We start from the raw sequence: 19,883 nt of genomic DNA, 5'->3' as shown, positions 1-19,883 counted from the left end.
CTTCTCCATAATATAAAGAATATTACTCCTCCTTCACCAACTGCTGTTGGCCGTTATTAAAGAAACAGTGATGGAACATGCTTCTCTTCCACAGACAACAACTACAACTTAGAAGTTAGAAGAAGAGTGTGACTGTGAGATGAATAAACTTAAAGTCCGTTCCAAAACCAAACATATTTGCTGTTTGTCTCTCATCATCTGAATCAGAACATGATCAGCAGTACAGCTGTTGTTTAAAAACTCCTGCTGAATGAATGTGGACCAGATCTCATACTATAGAGGCACCATGCAGAGACTGTGGTCTGTTTGTCTATCACACACGCTGGCTTTTGTCCATGTGAACCCCTCTCTCTCTCTCTCTCTCTCTCTCTCTCTCTCTCTCTCCCTCCATGTCCAAGGATTATTCCCATGACAACCCCCCCCCCCCCCCCCCCCCCCCCCGGCTCCTCCCCCTCCACTTCCCAGCAGAACTCAAATGGACTAAACTTTGCAATGGATCAAACAATACATGCTGCTCAGCTCTGGTCCTTAAGGACCATCTATTGAACTAACTAACTAACTAACTAACTAACTACCTAGATAGATAGATAGATAGATAGATAGATAGATAGATAGATAGATAGATAGATAGATAGATAGATAGATAGATAGATAGATAGATAGATAGATAGATAGATAGATAGATAGATAGATAGATAGATAGATAGATAGATAGATATTCGTTATTACAAGGTACAAGTTGCTGGTCCTTTCTTAAGGCAAACCAATCGAAGCATAAAATATGGATTGCTTGAGTGGAAACCTCAATATGTATTCATGTATATATAATATATAATATATACGTGTGTGTGTGTGTGTTTGTATTTTCCGGTTAATTTTAGTGTCATAATGGATATACAAACCAGGTCACTAAAACAGAAATATTGATCAGATCAGTAAAATAAATAAATGCCTTATACAGCATTATTTTTTGCAACAAAAATGACCTTTGAATGACACCTCATAAGGTCAGAGGTCAAAGAGTTTATAGAACCTCCCTGGAAACCCAGACGTTTTCATTTCCCTCCGAATAACCTTCGTGTCACCAGGCTTTCCCCCTCGGAGGAAAGCCTGGTCTGTTACTAATGATGATATCGTTACGTCATGTTGTAGTCATTGTTCTGTAGTCATTGTTTTGTAGTCATTGTTTTGTAGGCCAGAACCGTCAATCTGGAACTGCCTCCTCTAGAACTCCCGGGGTGGTCATGTATAGTTCGCGCATACGGCGGCCCGGCACTGTGGTTGGTTGCAATACATGCAACTACTCAAATCATTGGTGTGGTTTGGGCTTTATTAGGCCATTCTGACCTGAGATCAGATTCATACGAGGTTTCCACTGGACACACACTGGTCTGATTAACCCATTCTGACCTGAGATTAGATTAAAAAAATGTCAGTCGTTCTTCGATTTTTCAAAAATAGCAGACCTACAAGCTCGTAGCGCGCCACTCGGTGGCGCGCTATGAGCTTGTAGATCTGCTATTTTTCAATAGCTAAAGCACGACATGATGCTAACACCAAAATGGGTTCCCGTTCAGAATAGGTTAATAGACTGGTTAGTCTGGGATAGTCTGGGTCAGTTTTACAACCAAGGCCAGATTCACACTATGGTCCCGGGTGGTCGTGTGAATGCTGCGTGCGTGCGTACCGTTCCCGGGAGCGGATCACACCAACCATTCCTGGGACCGCGTGGGGAGGTAGTCTCTGGACCGATTGAAGTGTATACTCGGATGCCATCGGTACTAAAAGGCCAACGTGAATCTTGGCCAGCGGTGACCAGGCAATCGTATTCGGGACCAGTTCGATTCAATCGGACTCAGTGTGAATCTGCCCCAATTCAAAAAGACAACAAATGAGATGCAAAAACATCTTTATTGTTCTGCTGTCAAGTGTCAATCGCTTTCAGTTTATGCTGTTATATGATGACTATAATCACCTTCAGTCTATAATAATAATCATCATAAACACACGTTACAGATTACTGCATTCAAAAAGCGGCACATTTAAATAATAAATGCCTTAATTGTAGAAAATATATAAAACAAACTGCCTGATAAAAAAGAAATATTAAAAAACAGTATATATTGCAAACACACAGCAGTAGGGATGTAGCTCGAAACCCGAGCCCATTACAAACTCAATGACAAATCTATCGAGTACCCGGTATCAATACGGGTTGGGCTTATTGAGTACCCGGTATCAATAAGGTTTGGGCTTATCGAGTACCCAGTATCAATAACCTTTGGGCTCATCGAGCCTGTTATCAAGCAGAGCGGCCCATGACATCATGTTTAAACAATCAAGACAAGAGGCAATCAAGAAATAAATGGAATCACCCATGCTGGCACAAACATTTCGGTCTGAAAGTGAATCGATACCTGTGCCAACCAGCGCTGCCCGGGTAAACAAAATGACTCTTTTAAAGTGACGGTACACACATTAACCAGTTAACATTAAACAGTTTCTTCAATAATATTTTCCAAAAGTAAAAAGGTCAAAAGGGAACTTTCCTTTCATAAAGAGCTGAAGAGACAGAGGTTTTATTGTGTTCTTTTCTTTATAATCATAATATAAAGCCATTTAACACTTATTGCACATTAATGAATGGTTGATTTAATGATAGGCACAAATATATATTTTAACTTTTTAGGTGGTGGTCAGCCACAAACTCACAGGCTGGCCAATGAAACTAAACTAATGCTACCGGTTCTGTTCAGTATTTGTCGTCTCACGTCTTTCAACAAAATATTAGAAAACGCTCAATAGTAGGCTCGATAAAAGCCTGTATTGATACGGTGCTCGTTATCAATAAAAATTAACGAGCTCCATCCCTACACAGCAGTAGCGTTGAATGAAAGGCAAGCAGCAAAGTGTAAAATGTTTCAAATGTAAAGCATTAATCTGTGACGGAATTAAATGTTTGAAATGTAAAGCATGTAAAGTATCTAACACTGCAGTGGTGTTTAAAAGTTTCAGTTTCAAACAAAAAACAAAACCTCTCTCTATGCCTGTACTGTAAATTATTAGTTAGTTTAACGCAGCTCTGTATCTCTATATTTAAACCATACAGTAAATCTCCCTGTATCTCAGGTAAAAGTGCCTCCATTCCAATGTTATAATAATTGTTTAATGCAATCAAATAGGACTTTTCTGTTTGGATTTATAGGCTGTCAAGGCCAGACAGTAGTTTTTTGCCACTCAGTAGGCGTTCCCGCATAACTTCTGGGTACGATGATGACGCATACCCTCTATAGTTAAATGGTAATCGGGTTGCCGTTTGCAAAGGCTGGTTGTATTTAATTAGCCGAGTGTCAATAGGTTGGTTAATATAGCATGAGATTACCTCTTTCAAAGTGACTTACCGACCACACACCCGGTAAATGCTTAGAGACTTTAAGAGAGCTGGAGTTGTGCGAGCGCACTTTAACCATATTTTATATTTTGGCTGTTTAAAACACATAGCAGGTCAAACCGTGTTTTTGGATTATCGTGCAAATTTGTGCAAATATTTTAATAATATATAGGCCTACCGTATATATATTTGAAGCGAACATTTTAACTGTAATCTTTGCTTCTAGGGGTCCCTGACACAACATATTTTTGAGATGGGGGCCAATACAACATATTTGGGGGTCCTTGGCGTGATCTACAGTAATCGCAATTATTTGAGATAATCACAATTATTTTGACATAATCGTCATAGTCGTTGTTCATACATGATAATAGCAGAAATAGCTGATCTAGAAGCTTACAACGCATTTGTGACATGTTGTAAGCATTAAATGTTCTAATAAAATGTTAAATTAAATATTAAATGTTCTAATGTCCAATGCCAAAAACACAATTAAATTAAAGTAAATTAAAGTTACTAGTTCCTTAAATACATTACTTATTACTTGGTATTAAGCATCAACTAGTTACAATGCAAGTTTTCGCACTACATTACTTTACCCTTTTAATTCATCATTCATCATCATTTGCGAGAGGGCACATCCTTAAACACAGCAGATATAGATTGATATCAGACTTCGGTGCTCTATACAATGTACTGTTGCATCATGACGTGTTGATAGCTTGTAGATCTGTTACATCGCACAACCTCCTGCTATGGAGTAAACATTAATATAATCTAATTTGGTGGGAAAGTTACTGGGGAAATAATAATAATTCATCCATTCAACTTCAACCGCATATCCGGAGTCGGGTCGCGGGGGGCAACATACTAAGAGTAATATGTTAGTTAGACCCTCCAGAAAAATGTGAATATTTGATTGCATAATTTACAGCATAATCAGCCAAATGGTGCAGATTATGCAGAGGTCAATTTCTTAAAAAAACGATGCATGATCGCGTAAACTTCCAGCATATTTCACTACATAAAACCACATAAACCCCACATATTTCATAACTTTCTTAACTTTCAAAAATGTCCACATATGTAGCAACTTTCCGCATATTATGGCAACTTTCTGCATATTTCGCAACTTCCCGCAATTTCACAGCACAAAATCACATAAATATATTTCATGCATTGCAAAATTTTGCCCGCGTCTTTCTGGAGGGTCTAGTTAGTAACTATAGCTCCTGTCCAACACTAGTATTCATAGAGTAAACTTCAGTCAAAACTAAAAAACAAACAAAAACATGTCCTTCGTTAACACTGTTAGAGCAAGTGCTTCAACCCCGTCATTGGTGATCATAGTGGTTCTCACCATGCGGTTCGGGGACCACCCAGGGGACCCTTACAGGTCTGTAACTCTGAGAGTGTAATAAATGGAACCAAATGGACCCTTACAGGTCTGTAACTCTGAGAGTGTAACAAATGGAACCAAATGGACCCTTACAGGTCTGTAACTCTGAGAGTGTAATAAATGGAACCAAATGGACCCTTACAGGTCTGTAACTCTGAGAGTGTAATAAATGGAACCAAATGGACCCTTACAGGTCTGTAACTCTGAGAGTGTAATAAATGGAACCAAATGGACCCTTACAGGTCTGTAACTCTGAGAGTGTAATAAATGGAACCAAATTGACCGTTACAGATCTGTAACTCTGAGAGTGTAATAAATGGAACCATATGGACCCTTACAGGTCTGTAACTCTGAGAGTGTAACAAATGGAACCAAATGGACCCTTACAGGTCTGTAACTCTGAGAGTGTAACAAATGGAACCAAATGGACCCTTACAGGTCTGTAACTCTGAGAGTGTAACAAATGGAACCAAATGGACCCTTACAGGTCTGTAACTCTGAGAGTGTAACAAATGGAACCAAATGGACCCTTACAGGTCTGTAACTCTGAGAGTGTACACATGGAACCAAATGGACCCTCACAGACCTGGCTAGACAGCTAGGGGTCTCCCCCAGACCACATGTTAGAGATAACCACTGGCTTATACTAGCGATGTGTGTGTGTGTGTTTATGTGTGTTTATGTGTGTGTGTGTGCGTGCGCGCGTGTGCGTGGTTGTGCGTGTGTTTGTGAATATATAACTATAGCCTACTAGCAGTGCAGAGCAAGGTCACAGGGTCATAGGGTCACAGGCCAAAGGTCACAGTGGTGTCTGTGTACACGTAGAGGAGAGTGGGGGAAGGCATCAGCGTGAGTCGCAGAGTGATGACGTCATCTCTCTGCCCCGGAACGATGACATCGTCTAGTGATGACTAGTTATCATCTTTCAAATCAAACCTGAGGAGAGGGGAGAGAGAAAATATCAACCTGCGGGTCGCAATAAGTGAAGGTGGGGGCCGCACGTGGCCCCCGGGCCGCCAGTTAATATTAACCTGCAGGCCGCATTAAGTGAAGATGGGGGCCGCATGTGGCCCCCGGGCCGCCAGTTAATATTAACCTGCAGGCCGCATTAAGTGAAGATGGGGGCCGCATGTGGCCCCCGGGCCGCCAGTTAATATTAACCTGCAGGCCGCATTAAGTGAAGATGGGGGACGCATGTGGCCCCCGGGCCGCCAGTTAATATTAACCTGCAGGCCACATTAAGTGAAGGTGGGGGCCGCATGTGGCCCCCGGGCCGCCAGTTAATATTAACCTGCAGGCCACATTAAGTGAAGGTGGGGGACGCATGTGGCCCCCGGGCCGCCAGTTAATATTAACCTGCAGGCCACATTAAGTGAAGGTGGGGGCCGCATGTGGCCCCCGGGCCGCCAGTTAATATTAACCTGCAGGCCGCATTAAGTGAAGGTGGGGGCCGCATGTGGCCCCCGGGCGGCCAGTTGATATTAACCTGCAGGCCGCAGTAAGTGAAGATGGGCGACGCATGTGGCCCCCGGGCCGCCAGTTAATATTAACCTGCAGGCCACATTAAGTGAAGATGGGGGACGCATGTGGCCCCCGGGCTGCATTAAGTGAAGATGGGGGACGCATGTGGCCCCCGGGCCGCCAGTTAATATTAACCTGCAGGCCGCATTAAGTGAAGATGGGGGCGGCATGTGGCCTCCGGGCGGCCAGTTGATATTAACCTGCAGGCCGCATTAAGTGAAGATGGGGGACGCATGTGGCCAGTTGATTGTAATAACAAAGCCTATGCACAGCTTCTTCTTGTAGATTTCAGCTCAGCATTTAACACAATACAGCCACATCTATTAATAAAGCGGTTGAGGGACCTTAATGTCCATCCACTTATTATTTGATGGTACCATTCATTCTTAACTAAACGTACACAAAGGGTCAGTGTGAATGGCACTATGTCAGAGCGCAGAACCATGAGCACTGGAGCACCCCAGGGCTGCGTTAGCTCACCTGTCCTTTTTACTCTGTATACTAATGAGTGTAGAAGTGGCAACCCGAACAATTACATCATTCAATTCTCGGATGATACTGCCATCTTAGCCCTTCTGGATAAGGATAGGGATTTAGCTGACTACTTTTTAGAGGTACAGAACTTTGTAAAGTGGTGTGACGACAACCACCTTATTCTTAATGTTAAGAAGACACAGGAGATGGTGTTTGACCCCAAGAGTATTGGTGACCACAGGCCTGTGGTCATCCATGACTCGACCATCTCACAGGTCTCCTCATATAAATACTTGGGGATCTGTATTGACAACTCACTAACTTGGAATACACATGTTGACAGTCTCTGTAGTAAACTACAGCAAAGACTGCACTTCCTCCGACGTCCCAGGGTTCATGGTGTTGACCAAAGATTTATGTTAGTCTTCTATCGAGCAGTCTTGGAAAGCCTGGTCAGGTTTGGCATCACAGTTTGGTTCGGTAATCTCTCAGTGCAACTGAGGTCCAAATTGTTCAGATTGGTGCAGACTGCAGGGAAGATCATAGGGGTAAGACAACTCACCTCTCTGCAGTCCATTTATGAGCAGGCTACATTAAAACAGGCTCAAAGAATCGTCAGTGATGTTACCAATGTTTTTAATGGCGAGTTTGTACTTCTTTTTTTTTTTTTTTTTTTTTAAGATATTTTTTTGCGGCTTACGCCTTTATTGATTTTTTAAGGGATAGAAAGTAGGCTGACAGGAAACGGGAGAGAGATGGGGGGATGACATGCGGTAAAGGCCGTGTCGGGTCCGGGAGTCGAACCCGCGGCACACCGCGACTGGATCACCAGTCCGGTGCCCAGACCGTTACGCTACGGCCTGGGCCGAGTTTGTACTTCTGCCCTCTGGGAGAAGATACAAAGAACCAAAGTGGAAGTACATCAGATTAAAAAAATGGTTTGTACCAGCGTCAACTAAGATGCTGAACGAGGCTCTGAAACAGTGGTAACTGTGTGAGGCTAGATTATCCACATCATGTGTGCAATTGTGTAATGTTGTGTCTTCCTCTGTAATGTATTTTTTGTTGTCTTTGATGTTTTATGTGTGGCTGTAGCTGGGGGTGAAAGCAATAAAGTTTACCTTGACCGTGATATTAACCTGCAGGCCGCATTAAGTGAAGATGGGGGCCACATGTGGCCTCCGGGCGGCCAGTTGATATTAAGCCGCGTTACGTGAAGGTGGGGGCGGCATGTGGCCCCCGGGCCGCCAGTTGTCCATGTGTATGAGTTAAAAACACCAAATACACCGTCTGTCAGTCACTCAAAACTATTACAATATTTTTCAAAACTTGCCCATAACTTTTCCACAGCATTTCACCTCATTTCCAGGTGGTCTATAGCAGCAGCAGTGTTTTTGTTGTTATTTTGTTTGTTTTGGCCTGTTTTGTTCAATTGTATTACATGTTTTATTATTGCACTGTGATAGACTATGGTCCACCTGTTCTGGAAAGCACTTTGGGTCAACTGCTGTTGTTTTTAAATGTGCTATATAAATAAAATTGACTTGACTTGACTTGAACATACTGGATGTGACTGCAGTCTAACTGTGTTCTATCAATGCAACATACTGGATACATAGATTCATACATACATACATAGACTATTATTATGGTCCACAGCCGGAGGCAGCGCAGGGCAAAGAGTCTGTTCCTATCAGCTCCACCATCTTGGAATCCAGGATCTGTTCAAAACACACCATTATTCATTCTCATTATTCAGGATCTGTTCATGGTACCATGCATGATGTTTAGCTCCACAAAAACAAACTGATTTTCACAGTAGCACCGCGCGATCTCTTTCTATCAGAGGCAGGCGGGGCGTTACCATGTCTATGCTCGGACGTAGACAGAAATCACGCAGTAGCACCACCCACCTGAACTTAAGCCTCGCCCACAGCTGTGTGTTATATAATGGAGGAGGGGTTAGGGTTATGAGATGTCACAAAAATTTTATATTTTTCGATTGGGCCTTACGACTCAAAGGCTTTCAGCTTCCAGGAAGTAACCAAAAATACACAGGGAAGACATATTTGAATATTATAAGCACACTTGGGAGTCTATTATAGTAATGTTAACTCCATAGACACAGACAAAACCCCCGGGGTTAGACTAAGTCAATGTTTACTCCATAGACGCATACAAAACAGAGAGAACAAAAATCACGGCACTCCATCTTTAAGTAACCCACTGTTTTCACCAATTCTTTCACACCTTTAAGTTTCCCCTGCTCTTTTCACCACTTATTTTCCCCACCTTGAGTTCAGCTCTCAGAAGGATCTGGCTGTCTGGCGAGGCTCCGTCCAGATGGAACCACTGATCCAGGACCAGCTGTGGTTCTGACAGCAGCTCTCTGACCGGAAGCACCAGAGACCCCAGAGGCTGATCCCATGCACTGGACAACTGTTATAGAATACAATACATTATGGTTAAATATAGACCCAGAGGATGATACATCCACTGTTATATAATACATTATGGTTAAATATAGACTCCAGAGGATGATCCCATCTAAGTTAGCCTACTAGCGTAAAGTTGAATTATTTAAGAGTAAGACTATTATGATATTTATTATGTGTGACGGTAAGTTAGTCTACTAGTGTACACAAGAAATGTGGCACATGAAACTGCCTCCCCCTGGCCAGCCGGGACGCCTGATGGAGGGGAAAGGAACTGTTTGGAATAACGTGCTCCTTCCACGCGCTACGTCCAACCAGGGAAACTCCCCCCTGTCAGGTGTAAAGGAGCAACTTGGACACTCAAGCATGAAGGAAGCATGAGTTAAGTCCGTTGCTCTCCCTAGGTTGGCGGAGGGTGTGTAGAGCCCAGGATCACATCACAGGATGATTGACACAGGGGTGAAAAATGGGTTACAAAATCGTGGGACAAAAAATATAAGAAGAAAAAAAGAAATGTGGCACACACACACACACACACACACACACACACACACACACACACACACACACACACACACACACACACACACACACACACTACCTTGAAGATGAGCATCTCAAGTTTGGGGTCACGAACCAGGAAGTAGAAGCTCTGCCTCCACTGAGGGTCGACGGAGCGATCGCACATCTGCACAGAGACGCATCAAAGGTCAAAGGTCAAGAAGAACGGTTCAGGGCTTGGTTTACCTAACCTATGACGAGTCACCATTTTTTTCTGGGACTCTGTGGCCATGTGGAGTCACGTGGATCACATGCAAACAAAATAATTCTGATAAAGTCTACAGGAGTTAATGACATGAAACATGCCCAAAGCGTCACATGACCAAAGTGTCACCTTGGTTCTGTGGGTGGTTCCTCCTAGGACTAGCTCCGCCCCCGCTTTGGGCTCTTTGCCGCTCTTCTTCATCTATAGAGGAAAACAGTTCATAATGCTCTTCTAGAACACAAATGGACACAAATTCAACAACAACTATCCCCAATCGTTGAAGAAGGCGGGCCTTTTTTTTCTCCAAGCTACTTGGCAGGTGATTGGCAGATCCCGGCCATGGCTGCTGCTGATTCGGTTCATCGCTACTGCGTCAGCGATTCCAGATGGAGGCTGTGTTGTGAGACTTGTGAATCAACACCGCCCCCATCTGGTGGAGTCAGGTTAGCGCGATTCCAGATCGTTTCACAACCTCATGTCCATCCTAATACCTGCCGCTTTGCTTTGCCTGGCCGGCCACCTGCCTCATCCTGCCCCCCCCTCGACCACTCCAAAACCGACACCGAAAATAGCCGATCTACAAGCTCCCAATTACCGCCTCTGTTTGCAATAAACACCCCTTGGTGACAGACAAGACATGTGACTCACAGGCAGTGCGCGGGCCTGGTCCACCAGCACAAACAGCAGCGCTGCAGACGGAACCGTCCGGTTCTGGAAGGACTGGAGGCGCTGGAGCTGTAGAACCTGATGCATGGACAGGGTTAAGGATTAGACACGTTACATAAACAATAGGAGGTAGACAGTAAACAAAATGCCACTCAATGCCACACAGGCATTGACAACGCAATCCTGGGGAGTGGAGTTGCAACTAATATAGTCACCGGATATTGTCCAATCATATGAGGGAGAAAAAAAGTGTTATAAATAAAAACAGTAAAAACTAGACAGGTCTCCACCAGGGCCGGTCAGTTTGTGGCTTCCTGGTGGTGCTATAATAGGCCAATGTGAAAAGGGTGCCATTTCTTCTTACGCCTTGGATGGCAATTGGATGATTTGAGGCATTTTGTTCCAAAAAAGTGTTTTGCAAAAATCCACCTGTTGGTGGCGCTATAACAGGCCAATGTGCTAAGGGTGGGATATATTCCTCAGCCTCAGTAGGAAAGTCTGTGAAAGATTTCACGTAAATTGCATGCTGCGTTCATGATTTGAGGCTTTTTGTTCAAAACGGGCCAATCATGCAAACTTTGAAAGCCCATGTTAGCCAATTAGGATGGAATATGAAATATTGGCTTGAACACATGACTATAGAGATAGTGTGTAATGATTTGCGTGATTTTTGGGCAGAATCTGGAGGAGTAATATAAAAAAATATGTTTTTCAAATGTTATCAATGTGTTATTATTATGAATCATAAAGGTCTCCTTGAAACCACGAAGGTCCATGAAGGTTTGTATTATGGTGTCTCGTCTAAATAAACTACAAATACAATAATAGAGGGTATGCGCATGCGTAAAGTGAATGGCAAATCGAGTGGCAAACTGAGTGGAAAAGTGAGTTTAATGTCGTTTAATTCAATCAGATAGGACTTTTCTGTTTGGATGTATGGGCCGTCAAGGCCAGAAATTAGTTTTTTTGCCACTCAGTAGGCTGAGTAGAGGTTCCCGCATAACTTCCAGGAATGATGATGATTTTACGCGTATACCCTCTGTAGAAATAATACAAACTAGAACTGCACTCTGTCAAGTGCATACTTGCTTGTTGCACACTAGTAGGCCATAAATGGCCAACTAGTGCGCAAGCAGAGCGCACAAGTACTTTCGACCGCTGTAAACTGTGGAATCTCAGTATCTCTGTGAAGGAACGTTTGAAATGTCTAATTATTAGGTGTAACTATTTGCTACCTACCTACCTGATAATGTTGAATGAAACTAATGTAAAGCTTTATGATTTACTGTTTGGACACTACCGTTGTTTTTATACACTCCAGCGCCAAAAACCGTCCCAGCCAACCCCGCCACTTTTGATGCGTATACAAATAAAACAGCAAATTTGTGCCTGATTTGCTGGGACCAGATTACATACATGACCATATTTCTTACGTCATCACTGAGAGCTAGTCATACATATACTATATATAATATATAATTTGTAAGTTGATTAGCGGTATACTGTGGTTACTTTGCGCCAAAAACCGTCCCAGACAACCCGCCACTTTTGATGCGTATGCAAATAAAACAGCAAATTTGTGCCTGATTTGCTGGGACCAGATTACATACATGACCATATTTCTTACGTCATCATTGAGAGCTAGTCATACATATACAAACCATGTAATCTGGTCCCAGCAAATCAGGCACAAATTTGCTGTTTTATTTGCATACGCATCAAAAGTGGCGGGATGGCTGGGACGGTGCATACGGACCGGGCGAAAATATTACTTGCGTGCTCTGCTTGCGCAAGTAAATATAAGTACTGTTCCTGTTCCAGCCTATGGTTCTGTGAGACAGCAGGAACCCACTCCCCTATGACATGGACATACCTGTTCCAGTCTATGGTTCTGTGAGACAGCAGGAACCCACTCCCCTATGACATGGACATACCTGTTCCAGTCTATGGTTCTGTGAGACAGCAGGAACCCACTCCCCTATGACATGAACATACCTGTTCCAGCCTATGGTTCTGTGAGACAGCAGGAACCCACTCCCCTATGACATGGACATACCTGTTCCAGCCTATGGTTCTGTGAGACAGCAGGAACCCACTCCCCTATGACATGGACATACCTGTTCTAGTCTATGGTTCTGTGAGACAGCAGGAACCCACTCCACTATGACATGGACATACCTGTTCTAGTCTATGGTTCTGTGAGACAGCAGGAACCCACTCCCCTATGACATGAACATACCTGTTCCAGTCTATGGTTCTGTGAGACAGCAGGAACCCACTCCACTATGACATGGACATACCTGTTCCAGTCTATGGTTCTGTGAGACAGCAGGAACCCACTCCCCTATGACATGGACATACCTGTTCCAGTCTATGGTTCTGTGAGACAGCAGGAACCCACTCCCCTATGACATGGACCTGACCAGACTTCACATCCTTCAGCGTGTACCACTGAAACACAGTCATTATATAGTGTTAGGGACGGGTATATATACAGTATATATATATATATATAAATAATTATATATACAGTATATATATATATAATTATATATACATATAAACAGTACACACACGGGAACGGCGTTATCGGGGGTTGAAAACATAAAAGTGAAAACCCCATGGCTTCCAGAGTGGAAGTCTATGAAGACGCTCCGCTCCGCCTGGTGTCTCCACGTAAATGGGGCAAAGCGGTGCATCCGCAAAACGTGTGAAACGTGAGAGAGAGAGAGAGAGAGAGTATGTGTGAGTTCTGAGACCACAAAGACTGACCTGGTCAGTGTACCGAGGTCTGATGATGTCATCCAGTCTGATGCTGAACCTGCGCGCACACACACACACACACACACACACACACACACACACACACACACACACACACACACACACACACACGAAAAATAGTCATCAAGAATCATAACGAAGCTAAGAACCTAACATCTGTCTAATAGTAGAATAACTGTTCTGTACAATGAAACTATGGGTATACACAATAGAGCGTCGCAGGCCCGCCCCCTTTCAGAACGACGAGTGGCCCAGGAAATGATTCTCCATTAATTTTCTCCATAGGCTTTTCAAAAAGTATTTATAAAAAGACGGTTACGCCGCGGACAAAGCCAACTCGGATCGTGACAAATCATGACAACAAACACAATATTTTGTGCCGATCAAATCATTTGAAAGAAGAAAATAAAGGCAGGATACAACACTATTTGTTTTGTTTTTCTTCTTACTAATTATTTGATCGGCCCAAAACATTGTAATTATTGTCATGATTTGTCACGATCCGAGTTGGCTTTGTCCGCGGGGTAACCGTCTTTAAATAAATACTTTTTGAAAAGCCTATGGAGAAAATGAATGGGGAATCATTTCCTGGGCCACTCGTTGTTCTGAAAGGGGGCGGGACTGCGACGCTCTATAGAGTGCTATGTCTACATAACATGCTACCATAATTTACATAAGTTTATCCTTTGTATATGCCTGTAAGGTCGTCGAGACTATAGGGCAAGTGCTACGGGCTAAGATGGAGTCTGAAGAGGTTGGTTTTCAGACCTTCTACATACCTGCCTAGGAAATCATCAGAGTCCATGTCTTTATCGTATACCTCGAACCGGATCTCCCCATGGACCGTCTGTCCACTCACAACCACCTGTTGGACAAACACACGCACGCACACACACACACGCACAACCATCCATACCTTAAGAATGGTGGAAAGTACATTCACTTATTATTACTGATTCGGCGATGATGTAATACTTGTGACAGGCCAGTAGGGCGTGTGCTGTTCTCACCTCGTACATCTCGTTCCACACCGGGTTGAGGTTCTCCTTGATCACGTGACTCTTGAAGTTCATAAGGTCACCGACGCTGACCTTGACGTAGGGGTCACTCTTGCCCTTCACCAGGCCCCAGTTGTCCTTGGCAACCAGACTGCGAGCTTCCAGCAGGTGGATACGGAGCACCCCCTAGAGGACGGACATTAGAAACTGCATTTATGAATTGCTACGATTGTTTCGTTTTGTCTGTGTCCATTCATGTGCCAGGGGTATTTGAGCCGTATGAGCCTTTTTCTTCCCACGATTTTGCAACCCATTTTTTTCACCCAGTGTCAATTATCTAATGTAATCCTTTCGCCAACCCTACCTAGGGTATGGGCACTGATGATGCAGAGGAGAGTACACGCCCCCAGCGCCCACAGCGACAATCTAACCCAGGACCTTCTAGCTGTGAGGCCACAGCACTACCGGCTGCCACCGCGACCCCTCTTATGAGCCTGTTTCAAGGGAAAAAATACCATGGGGGTTGCCGGACGTTAGCTCTTGGATAAGCACATCCAATTGCGGGAGAATCGCGGACCACCCGCGGGATGCTTTTTTTTTTTTAACCGAAACTAGCGACGCGACCGGCTATCAATATAGCTTGTTATTGATTATTATCGGAATCTGGGATTAGATTCAGAGATAAAAGGGTGCGAAGATTTCGGCTACCGTCAATGAGTCAATTGACGGAGAATAATTTTGCTGGTGCACTATTGACTTCCGGTTTGTTGTTGTGCAATTGAATAAATATAATAATAATAATAATACCTCAGTAGCGAAGTGTAGTTCTGGCGTGGTGTGCGGGGGGAGGGTCTGCTCAGGTGATGGAAGGTCAAAGGGCACCGTAGCCTGGGCCAGGTCGTCATTTATGTGAGGCCTAAACACACACACACACACACACACACACACACACACACACACACACACACACACACACACACACACACACACACACACAGAGTTGTTTTGTTAAGTGTTGGAGATTGGAAGTGCTCGTTGGATATCACTGGACAGCCGTGCGTACACAAAATAGGAGGCAGCAGGACGTTGCTTTACTGAATGCGAGCGCTTGCAAACTCCAACACTTAAATAATCACCTGCAAGGCATTTCTTGACAGGAAGTAGCTCATAACATGGCTACAGTGGACTTTTATGAAACAAAAACTTTGCAGATAGAGAGAGGATAATTCAAGCTTTCCGTACAGGTGCAATGTTGGTGAGTTTGACGTAGTTTACAATCAGATAGGACTTTCCTGTTTGGATGTATGGGCTGTCAATCAGATAGGACCTTTCTGTTTGGATGTATGGGCTGTCAATCAGATAGGACCTTTCTGTTCGGATGTATGGGCTGTCAATCAGATAGGACCTTTCTGTTTGGATGTATGGGCTGTCAATGGCAAAATTCTAGTTGCCACCGAGTGGCGCGCTACGAGCTTGTAGGTCTGCTATTTTTGAAAAATCGAAGAGCGACTGACATAGAAGACATTTTTAGAATCTGATCTCAGGTCAGAATGAAAACTGTCAGGAGGATGTAGAAGACATTTTTAGAATCTGATCTCAGGTCAGAATGGGTTAACTTAATGGCAAGATGGCCGCCGTCTGCATATGGTCAATACTTTTAATCACTTTTAAAGCTCTTTGTGGGCTGGCCCCGCTGTACATCATCCACCTACTGCCTCCTAAACCAAATGTCAGATCTCTCAGGTCCTCCAGCAAAGGTCTGCTAGAAATACCTGCGTCCAAGTTGAAAACCAAGGGTGACCGGGCTTTCACTGTGGTAGCTCCTCCTACCCTACGAAAAATGCTGAATCAGTCGACTGTTTTAAGAGACTCCTAAAGACTAATTTATTCCGTAAACATTTCTCCCATGTACCTTTTGACCTGAGCCATTTTATAGCCCTATATGTCTTTGTTCTGCCTTGTTTTGTTTTTGTTCTGCTCAATTATATTGTCACAACTGTATTTGTTCTGTTTTTTCTGTGCTTCTATTTGTTTTCACTGTGTCAATCAATCGTTCAGCACCTTGTAGCTTTGCTTCGAAAGGTGCTTTAAAAGAAATAGACGCTAGCTGGATCTCACCTCTGTGCTGGTGGTTGCAGTTCCTCCTGAGATTCTGCAGGGGGCGTCTCCTCTGGTGGAGTGCACTATGGATGGGATGAAAAACGCTATTGTTGTTTATGGTGTTTAAAAGAAAAAGAAACGCTCACAATAATCGTACCGTGGAGATTGTCATTATAGGTGACATTGTCCTCCGCCACACACCAGGATGAATTAGCTTTTGTTTAATTTCCCATCATCCACTGGGCCAAACAAAGCAGCCTGATCAGCTTCCCATTGGGTGCACCGGTAAGATCGCTACGCCTCAAATTCGTCCAATGAGAAAGGTTCTGTGGTGCAAAAACTAAGCATGATTAAAATGTGTTAATTATTTTAATCGTGTTAATGTTTCTGTAATTATCTAATCAAAATGAATCAGTTAAAGTCCCAACTCTATAGATATTTAAGCAATATTACAGAGAGGGTGTGGGTTAACGTGATTATTGCCACGACAGTGATGCGGTAAGGAACGAGACGAAGTCGAGTTCCGCAAGCATCACTGAAGTGGGACCACAAATGCCACAAATGTCCCAATAAACTAGCTAGCCTAGCCACCGAGTTTGCTAGCGCTCTGGGAAAACAGAGCAGCTGAATTCTTTGTTTTGATTAGGTGGTGAGTGGTGCTGGTTTAACCCACGGCTAGAAGGCCGTTTCAACCAATCAGATTGCTTCCTCGAAACGACCTGTGGTATAATATATGTTATTGATATAACAGATGTAAATAAGTGCACAGTAAATTTACTTTGGAAGTGTAAGATAATGGACCTGCTTGTTCTTTGGATGAATGAAACCATCGGGGCTCAACGCATTGGCTGTCACTCAGGTCTTGTCTTTGCATTGACTTTCTATGTAATCGCGGCGCTCAAACTATCCCCAGGTTTGAAGGTAGACAGCACTCCAAAGTCCTTCTGGGACTTTAAAACACTTTTCCTGCCACTAGGTCCTCCTGGCGCGGACGCTTGACTGCCAGCCGGATGGCAGTCGCTTTTGTTCTGAAGCACTTCCATATTTCTGTTTCCCAAAAAGCAGGAGAAGAACCTAACACTACCTATCTTTCTCCAGAAACGTCAATATTGTATTCACGATGCATCGTAAAAATCTCAAATGAGTGCCGAACATCGGAAGTCTGTTCATCACCACGGACAGCGTCCACGGAAATTAAGGCACACTTAACACTTCCGAGTGCTGTATATTTGTCTCCACCAGGCCGAAGGCATGGGGGGAGAGTATGTTTTGCACTCCGTCCGTCCGTGTGTCCGTCCGTGTGTCCGTGTGTGTGTCCGTCCGTGTGTGTGTCCGTGAGCAGCTTAATCTCGGCCACCGTTAACCCGGTCGATGCCAAATTTTGCACACACACTCCCTGGATGCCAACGATGAACCTCTGCCCCAAACTTTCCAGAACGGCCTGTTATAGCGCCACCAGGAGGCCGCTTTGTGCAAAACAAGTTTTTGCACAGTACACCTACAGATTTTGTCCAAACATCACGCAAATTGGTACACAGTCTCTCTAGAGCCATTCAATGAAACCGGTCTTTCAGATTTCTCAGACTCCATCCTGATTGGTTGAGATTGGCTTCCAAAGTTCACAGGAGTGCTCAGTTTCAAACAAAATGCTGCAAATCATGAACACATCGCGTGATTTCCGTGAAATTGTGCACCCACATTCCCACTAGGCCGAGGACGAAATGCCACATGAACAATTTCAACTCAGCCTCAAGGTGGCGCTATAACTGGCCGAAAAGTGTTTTTACCTCTAACTGCACGGATCTGTGGATAACTTTGTATGCCAACTCCCTAGAGGCCAAGGAAAAACCTTTGCCTGGAATTTTTCACATCTGCTCTTTATAGCGCCACCAGGAGGCCGACATATTTAAAACACATTTTCTATTATTACTCCTTCAGATTTTATCCAAATTTCACGCAAATCGGTACACATGATCTCCATAGTCATGTGATCAAGACAGGTTTGTTTGATTTCTCATATTCCATCCTGATTGGCCACGATTGGCTCCTACAGTTTTCAGGAGTAGCCCGCTTTGTACAAATCGCCACAACTCCTCAACGCAGCGTCCGATTGCGATGAAACTGTGCACGCATATTCCCACTAGGCTGAGGAAGAAATCCTGGTGGAGACCTGTGCCCAGAAGGGCACTTTTTCTAGTTCTTTCTTGTTGTTGTTGTCTACACAATACTTCCTTACTAACCTTACCATCTCCTTACTCAAGTCACGTGACGCAAGGCATGCATGCAGCTCTCCTCCCACTGGACGAAGGAGAAAAAAAATCCAATCGCCAGGTCCAGTCGGGTAATAGTTGAATCGTCATTTCACTTTTAGATTACCCGAGACATACGGTAATGGCTCCGAACTGGCCCCTGGCATCACTTCTTGTGGATGGAACCGGACCGGCTCCGGGTCCGTTCGGATCCCTGGTATTTTCAGATGTCGGGCTTACCCGAAGACCTCTACTTCAGAGTTCTGGCTATTTCTTTCTTACTCTGAGTTTCCGTGAGCCGTGCACCTGGTAAACTGCATGTACAGACTGAGAGTGCTCGTATTTAATTTCTACAAAGGTCACATTTCCTATTACACACACGCACGCACGCACACAGTAAGTAAAGAAAAAATATATATATTCTCCTATATCACATTTTTTAGGCTATTGACGGCCGAACATAATGGTACATCCCATAATGTCTCCAACTCACTGTTTCTCTGGGAGGGGGAGGAGTCACTGTAGCGCCACCATCAGGGCGATGAGGTTCATCAGCTGGTGGACAAAGTGGAGGCTCTTCGTCAACTTCTCCCCCGTCGTCAGGCTCTGGCTGGCTGGATGACTCACTCTCCACAGCACCCATGGGTGTCACCCCAGTACCCCTGACAATAACACTGTCATTATTATACTGGGTGACTCCACAGCACTTTTAAACCAGACAACACCAGCACTCAAATAACTATAGTTAGGTATGGTATGCTGCAAAGTCAAACAGAGCACAACAACGAATGCGTTTCGGCGTGAAGCCTTCGTCAGCGTTGTAATATGCTGCAAACAACGGAAGTGTCACATTTATAATCTCTGTGGTTGCGACACCCACACGGACAGGGGAGGGGGTCGCAACCACGGACATTATAAATGTGACACTACCGTTGCAATTCATTGCGGTATCGACGTTGGTACCACTAGGAGAGATAACAGGTAAACGTCGATCATAATTACAATCTCTAATTGTGTAGACTTCTTGTAAATGAAGTAATGCAGAAGTCAAAACCAAATGGACCCGTACGGGTTTAATTTTTAATAAAGATCTATAAGGG

General features: G+C 44.0%; 1 protein-coding gene across 2 annotated transcripts in view; it reads right to left on the bottom strand.

Moving 5' to 3' along the window:
• Positions 1–1,892: 1,892 nt before the first annotated feature.
• LOC310863601 (extended synaptotagmin-1-like) overlaps positions 1,893–19,883 on the bottom strand; it is a 67,509-nt gene continuing 49,518 nt past the window's right edge. The window contains exons 39-51 of one of the 2 annotated variants that reach the window (XM_083772058.1): positions 19,277–19,445; positions 16,553–16,617; positions 15,242–15,350; positions 14,447–14,620; positions 14,216–14,301; positions 13,425–13,473; positions 13,014–13,103; positions 10,635–10,730; positions 10,116–10,187; positions 9,822–9,908; positions 9,078–9,224; positions 8,417–8,506; positions 1,893–5,726 (exon numbers count right to left, since the gene is read on the bottom strand). In XM_083772058.1, coding sequence (XP_083628184.1) covers positions 8,432–8,506; positions 9,078–9,224; positions 9,822–9,908; positions 10,116–10,187; positions 10,635–10,730; positions 13,014–13,103; positions 13,425–13,473; positions 14,216–14,301; positions 14,447–14,620; positions 15,242–15,350; positions 16,553–16,617; positions 19,277–19,445 — 1,219 coding nt within the window. In that variant the 3' untranslated portion in view covers positions 1,893–5,726; positions 8,417–8,431. The remainder of the gene's footprint in view (positions 5,727–8,416; positions 8,507–9,077; positions 9,225–9,821; positions 9,909–10,115; positions 10,188–10,634; positions 10,731–13,013; positions 13,104–13,424; positions 13,474–14,215; positions 14,302–14,446; positions 14,621–15,241; positions 15,351–16,552; positions 16,618–19,276; positions 19,446–19,883) is intronic. The other variant, XM_083772057.1, reaches the window with a different exon arrangement.

The sequence above is a fragment of the Protomyctophum parallelum genome (genome assembly GCF_964188405.1).
Source record: "Protomyctophum parallelum genome assembly, chromosome: 8".
Classification (NCBI taxonomy): domain Eukaryota; kingdom Metazoa; phylum Chordata; class Actinopteri; order Myctophiformes; family Myctophidae; genus Protomyctophum; species Protomyctophum parallelum.
This window is presented reverse-complemented; position numbering and strand designations above follow the sequence as displayed.